Source organism: Stylophora pistillata, unplaced genomic scaffold (genome assembly GCF_964205215.1).
Source record: "Stylophora pistillata unplaced genomic scaffold, jaStyPist1.2 SCAFFOLD_1010, whole genome shotgun sequence".
Classification (NCBI taxonomy): domain Eukaryota; kingdom Metazoa; phylum Cnidaria; class Anthozoa; order Scleractinia; family Pocilloporidae; genus Stylophora; species Stylophora pistillata.
Genome location: NW_028290877.1, coordinates 1 through 7,500, shown reverse-complemented (window position 1 = coordinate 7,500; position 7,500 = coordinate 1). Strand labels below are relative to the sequence as shown.

Below are 7,500 nucleotides of genomic sequence, written 5' to 3'. Positions count from 1 at the left end.
TTTATCATGTGTGCTAGACTTTGAGAGAAGAAAATGAAGCCCTTAGAGCCATGCTCAGGACTTGGGAGGAGAGTTTAGAGGTTTGTGTCTTAAACATTAAAAGATCATTTATTTTTATGTGTTGATGTTGTAAATTGGCCAACATCAAGAGTTTCTAAAGCTTAATATGTTTTAAGTGTAGACCTTTTGTCCGAGTGAATGATGAAAGTAGTGGCCAATTTACATTATCGACTCAGCTGATAAAACCAAATTATCTTGTAATACTTCCCCACTGACACGGTGCACCACAGTTTCTTTAGCAACTTTCATTCAAATGAAACTTTTCATTCAAAAGTCAAGAGTTAAAAATTTGTTGAAGATTGCTATCACCTCATAGGACTTGATTTAATTATTCATTTGGTTCGGTTTCTGTCCATTGCTGCTTAACAATTATTCACCTCAGGCTCAGTAAATATTGTTGAATAATCCCCAATACAAATTCAATGGAATAGTCAACATTATTATCTGACTGTGCTTTGTAGGGTACGAATAACTCCCAAAATGAGCACAAATATCTCATGGTATTTTTACCCCAGAGAACTGGTTTGATGGGTTTTTCTTATTGCACGAGTGACTAAAAAAATATCTGTGAAATTTGCCCACATTGAAATAACAATGTGGCGTGTTGGATAGTAAATCTCTGATTAGACGTTTTGTTGTGTGGTATTGCTGAATTTTTACTCGTTATTTGTATATTGACTCACCCCACAGGCTTGTCAAAATACTCCATAACTTGTAAAATACTTAGTTCTTATGAACAGAGTGGGAGGTCTGAATGGGAGAATCTTGACCAATGTCACCAGTACAGAGCGAACTCGGTGAGGTCTGTACCAGCGACTGAGGTCAAGATTCTCCCATACAGACCGACCTAGCTTGGTTAATAAGATGTTTATGGCTGTCTCTTATATGCCATTTTTTATGTTCTTTGTACCTTGTTTTTCTAGACTGCTCTAGATGCCAGTCTAGATGGAAAAATATAGACTGCTTTTAATATTGATTTCAGCCAATCACAGTTGTGAATTTGGTAGTTCCCAGTCCTTGTGAGACACAGCCATAAATTATAATAATCAGTAATACTACACAATAAAATGTTTAATAAGATATATATATATATATATATATATGTTGTAGTTAAAATTTTTCCATAGGTAACTTTTTTTTAACTAGGTAAATTTGAGTGATAAATGTCACTCCCGACTCCCTTGGGAGGTTTTGCTGGTCACATGACTTTTACCTTGAATCGCCATGTGCTCGGGTTAGCGAATGTTTTTCAGTTTTTTTTTTTTATTGAAGAGAGTTTAAAAAGATTTATTGTGTCTTTCTTTGGCTAAAACGAACGGTTCGTTAAGATAATATCTGTTTTTTTGTTGTTGTTCAGGCAGGTATTTGGAGTTTAATGCCTTCTTTTGTTTGTAATTTCAGAAAATCTCTCACTTTTACTTTCACTTTCACCTATATTCATTGACCGAGGCCGTGCGGCCAATGTACGAGTTTTCGACGTTCGTCAAGTTAAATCAGTAGTGAATAAACATAAGTACTACGGTACTGACAATAAACCATACTTTCTATTGGTTTACCGGCGAAATAAACCACGCAAGTGTGCATACTGACAAAATAGTAGAGACAAGGACGCTTTAGTGGTATGTCTGGCTGTATAGAGTTATATGTGTATCATTCCTGTTTAGCGCCACCCTATTATGATACGTCAAAGTAACGCGCTATGAGATTGCTACACTACGTAACTGTACGCTGACATTCCTCTGGGCTTCGGATTCAAACCTGCTCCAAAATGATTACAATGATTGCATTACAGGAGAAAGACGAAAGAATAATACAGCTGGAACGCACCTGTCATGAGTATGAATATAGAATCCAAAAAGTTCAGACAGAAAAAGAAAGTGAAGGCCAAGCGTTTTACGAAAAATTGCAACAAATAGAAAGAGTAGCCAAAGAGAACTGCGCTCGTCACCAACAGCCAGAGAGACGTAGTTGGATCGTTCAACGTCGTGAAGTAGAAGTTGACCGGAACGAGATTCTAGGGAGTGGGTCCTGGGGAACAGTTTTCAAAGGATGGTTCCGCGGCACCCCGGTTGCTGTAAAGGAACTTCACCGCATCATCATCTCTGATCATAATCGCATTCTCTTTGACCGAGAAATGGAACTTGCTTCGCGGCTTCGACACAAGAATTTGGTGCAATTTATGGCGGCGGTAGCTGAAGATGGAGAGCCATTAATAGTCACGGAATTTGCTAATGGTGGCAGCCTGGCAAAAATTATACAACAGCGCACATTGCCATTTGCTGAAGTGTTATCCGTTGCCTTTGATTTGGGGCAAGGAATCCTCTACTTACACAGTGTACGTCCAGACCCAATTCTTCATCGAGACATCAAATCCGAAAACGTGCTCGTCTATGAAGTAGGGCTGCCCATGGCAAGAATTGCCAAGGTTTCTGACTTTGGTTCCGCAAATTTTATGCGCAACATCATGACACCAAATCAAGGAACACCTTTGTACTCTGCTCCCGAGACACGAACACAAGAGTACACAACAAAAGTAAGAGAATGATTTACAGGTTTCTTTTACAAAACTGGTTGTCATTTTGTTGGTGTAATCGCCAAGTCTGCTTTGAGAAGTAGATTGGCGTTCTGTACGATCTTATTCTATAGGAGATCCCAGAGACAGCAAACATTAAGAGAGAAAGTTTCCCCTCACACTTATTTCAAGTCAGAATTGCGATCGCAGTAATCAAGGAAAAATAAGCCAAGAAATCTTACTTTGGCTTTACGAAGCCAATATCAGTAATGGGCATACCGCATTTCCTTGAATAAGTACCCATGCTCTAATAAGCGTCCAGCCTCTAAAAACCGGCCTCCCCCGAATAAGCAGCCACCCTCTAGGTAACCTGAGTGTAGCCGTACCCTCCCCCCCTTCCGTTTCTGCTCGAGGGGACAGGTGCGGCTACACGTAGGTTACCCTCTAAGGTTGCTCTTAATTATTAATCATTGATGTGATCGTTTTACCATTATAATACTTTTGGGACCACAGTAATTGGCTATTGCTGTTGTGGTTGCCTTCCCGTTATTGTTATTGCTATTTTATTTTATACAGCTGTGTTATAGGTTATATGTATTGTTGGGAAAGCTAATAAAATAAAATGATAAAAAAAAAAAATTGATGCCTAACAAGCCCCTCACCTTGAGTAAGTGCGCCCCTCAATTTTCCCTCTTTATATTCTAGGCAGATGTGTATAGTTTTGGACTCGTGGTGTTAGAGATGAGCATCAGAGAGTTACCAGTTCCTCAACAACATTCAAGACAACTAGGAAAGGTGGTCGATGACTTCCTACGACGACTTATAAGAGAATGCATCCGACCAAACCCCGACGAACGTCCCGATATGCAAAGAGTGGTTGCCGAGCTTGAACAAAGGAAGGCTGAAATTGCAGCTATGAACTAAGGTCACCCGACCTGCAGACTCGAGGGAGTAAGAATATCATAAAGGTACCCAGTTGCTCTGTATATAGCTACTACGTGAAATCTGGAAACAGCAGATGATGATACTGTTTGAGAACGAACGGGTTGCTTGTTAAAATAGTTTATCACTATACTCAACTCTCTAGCAATGCCCAATTGTTCGAACGTCGATTAGAAGTAACCTGCCGTTAAATTTGAATCCGAGCTTCTTTTCCTTTCTTTCAAAGGCATTTTCTCGGATGATTTCTCGACTCTTTTAAGAACACCCAGTCATCAAATCAGACACAGAATTAATTGACTTGAATTTGCTATTTAAGCTTTTAGATATGAATTTAATCATAACACTAACCCAAGGTTATCATTACCCAACTTTGGACAAATCGGCCCGGATTAATGGAAACTATTAAAAAGAACCCAAAAACCGTAAAAACCAAACAAAAAAATGTAGTACAAGAAGACGTCAAGATTAGCACTTAGTTAGTTCTCGAAGAACGTTAATGGTGTAAGAGATATTCAATATTTGTTAACTTGTTAAGAGCTAAAAAATAGGAAAAGCTTCTCTTGTGTCTGTTTTCAAAATTTACTCTTTCTCCAGAAGAATCACACAATATAGAATTGATGTTCTTTACATCATCGAACGAACTTGTTTTGATTTTTCTTTTTACAGCGGATATTCAATCTTTTTAAGGTTTTTTAACATTGCCTTTTGATGAATTTTAGTTTCACTGAATTGGAGTGCTTACATTACTCAAAAATCAAGTTCAGTGTAGATTTAATATGCTGAGCACGATCAAACAAGGCTTCAGAAGCGATCGTTGACCCTCTCGCAAGTATAGTGCAAGTATTAGATTGACTGTCAAGAGATATTTGGGACTTCATTCGTTTCGTTTTTTCTTGCTCTGTGATTGATCTTAAAGACTAGAAGATCCTCTCGGCCAATCAGATGCAAGACCGGGACCAAAAGCAACTCGCGTTTTCCCGCGCTTCAAGCCGTTAGGTTATTTCTACTCTGAGTTCCTATTGGCCCCTTGTGGTGTTTGTCTTTCTTCTGATTGGCCACTGTGATCACGTGGAATTTGGTTTCATAACACTCAATCGAAATGCGCTCTACTTTATAGGGAGAAATTAATCCAGAATGCCGCAATCGAGCATTGGAAAAAAATGTATTTTTTGTTAACAAATATTTCAATAGATTTTTTTTAGGTGTGAATTGAGGATAGTCAGAAAATTTTGAGACTGATTAGGGCAGAAACGAGGTTCATGCATAAAACGCAGCCAGCATACTGCTAGAATCAACAAAGGATCTTAGCACTGTGCAGGACGCGTGTCATGTATAAACTTGGTAATGGGCCTTGCTCACCATTGAATCTCTGTTGCTCAGTGGTAGAGCATCAGAGCGCGGAATCCGAAGGTTTGTGATTCGATTGGAAAGTGCTCGGATTTTTTTCCTTGCCCCACGTTCTGGCTTGAGAAGAAGAAAAACATCTCTCCCTATTTAATTAAGCTCAAAATTTACTAACGTTCTTATTTTAATTACAAAAATGTGTATTACAACGTAAAAAAATCAAAATAGAAATTTTAACGTGTATTTACTGTATTTTTCCTTAAAACAAGTAGGTAAAAAATGAAATAGTACAATTCAAATAAATAAACAGATATCTAGAATGTGAAGAGAGGCAAAGGTATCTCTAAAAAGACACATAGATTAGATTTTGTGTAAAAAGAAGCCACTGTACATGTCAAGTCCCAAGACATTAAAGGTTATGATGTACCTCATGTTGGTTATTTTCAATACACTTTTATGATCTTGATCAATCGGTCTGTGTTATGTAAGTCCGAATTTAAATCTTCCGTATTCACAACAAGACATAGGAGTTAGAAAGTCTTTAATACCAACCCATTTCAAGTGCCGTACGTGATCAAGTTTTGCATATCCCAAACTGAAAAGACAACAGGTTTCATCTTCATCTGCCAGAAGTGGTTTGACGTTACAGCTCTTTACTGAGGCGCTACGAAGAAGGTTTAGAATACATGGTAGATTGTGAAAAGTCACAAGTCGGAGCCCCCAAGTCAGTCCATTGTTCACCTAAACTTCGTTCTGACATCTCCTCCGACTGTGGTAATGCCAAACTGTAACGGTCCTGCATTTCCTTTAGATTCAGCGGTGACTTGCAGAGGGGAGCAGGCTACTTGGCAACATCTCGGTGACATTCTATCACCTTCTGAAGCTTTTCCAAACAGAATCTACTCTTGCGTTTGGAAAGAAACAGTTGGTTTCGCAATTCTATCACGGATCGATGGTATCAATGTAACTAGGATATTTGGTGAATAGATGCATCTCTTTTTCTAATTGGACTGGGTATTCTAGCTGTTAATCCATAAGTTTCTAGGTTTTTCAGGACCCCATACAGATGACGCATAAGTGTTTACCCAGTGCACCCTGGCTAAAAAACCCATCAAATATGAGTCAGACTGTAAGAACGTTCGTTTTAATTTTCAAAAAAATTGACTGGACTAGCTTATGGAGTGAGCATATTTTGCGGACAGAAGCGAAGGAAGACGGAGAAGTGCTTGCCCAATACTACGCGATAATACCCTTAGCATAACTTATCTAAATTCCATCAGACTGTAAGAACACAACAGATTCAGTGATTGGCTCAACTATTAAGAAATGTCTTGTTCAGCAGAAGTAAATAAGCTAACCCTTTCACTCTCGAGATCTCATTAGAAATTCTCCTTACTGCCAGCTGCCATACAATTCTTCTGATGTTAGTGCAGATAATTTGGTACTGGATCAACTCATAATCCCCTAATTGATATTTTTTACTTTATTCTCATCACTTGTCTGTTTTGATATTGTATTGATATTGTAAGGAGAAATTCCGCCTTGTTCACTCATAGGAATTGAAGGTTCAAGGTAGATGAACTTGCAGTTTTGCTTCCTTTTTGGGCCACATATAAAAAATGAAATAGCGTGAGACCTAACTAGGGTCTGACCAAACCTGGACCAGGTCTCATACATGTCCCACTATAATTTGTTGCTAAGTAAGAATTCTCAACCAAAAATGTAGTTGAAAGCGATCCTCGCAGTAATAAACCTTACTTAAGTAGTAGTGAAAATAAGGCCTGAAAAAAATTATTCCAGAACCAACACCTCATTCCACGTTCCTCTCAAAGGAGATTTAGTTTTCAAACTTAATCCTGGCCCTGTGAGATCTTTAGACAATGGCTCCTGTTCAATTGTTTCCAGACAATGGCAGAGTGACACCACGACGGGTCTTCCCAACACTGGAAACCCAATAGCAGCAATTGTATCGCAGCGTGCTATCAAGAACTTCGGGCGGATAGGGACACTACAAATTTGATTATAACATAGCCAAAGTAAAGCGCGCGCTCTGATTGGTCAATTTAGCGTCCCCCATTTGCCCAGAGGTAGTTTCCATTGCTCTTGATGTAGCACAAGGAATCCTTTACTTACATCTTCATCCTAATCCTGTCCTTCATCGGGATATCAAACCTGACAACGTGCTCATCTTTGAAAGAGGGCTACCCCCAGTAAGAATTGCCAAAATTTCCGACCTCGGTGCGACAAATCTTTACCGCAGTATCATGACTCCCAACCCAGGAACACCTTTGTATGCTGCTCCCGAGACAAAGACCGAACAATACACCTCAAAGGTAAGTGTCTGATTTCTCTTCCAAGCAGATTAGGTTTAAAATCCTGATTTCCACACCATTGCAGGATCGCTGGAACCACCTCAAACACATTAGAATGCTACGCATGCCAGTTACTTTTTGTTTTTTTTGTGGCTACTGTCTCCTTTTGGGCGCGAAGCAATCTATGTTATCGAGATGAAATAGTGAGTGAGAGTAACACTAGAATTCCGATCTTTCTTGGTGTTACTTATTGTTTTTTCGGAGTATCTTAGTTCGACATTCGCACTCGATACACAGATAAGTTCTCTCCTTTCGTGACTTTTGGCTTAC

The 7,500-nt window shown here is 39.1% G+C and overlaps 1 protein-coding gene across 5 annotated transcripts in view; it reads left to right on the top strand.

Annotated features, from left to right (window-relative positions):
- LOC148715691 (uncharacterized) overlaps positions 1-5,289 on the top strand; it is a 16,355-nt gene extending 11,066 nt beyond the window's left edge. For all 5 annotated transcript variants that reach the window (XM_088746611.1, XM_088746609.1, XM_088746610.1 and 2 more), the window contains 3 exons: positions 18-80; positions 1,853-2,593; positions 3,278-5,289. In XM_088746611.1, the coding sequence (XP_088602737.1) occupies positions 18-80; positions 1,853-2,593; positions 3,278-3,496 (1,023 nt within the window). In that variant the 3' untranslated portion in view covers positions 3,497-5,289. The remainder of the gene's footprint in view (positions 1-17; positions 81-1,852; positions 2,594-3,277) is intronic.
- The last annotated feature ends 2,211 nt before the right edge of the window (positions 5,290-7,500 follow it).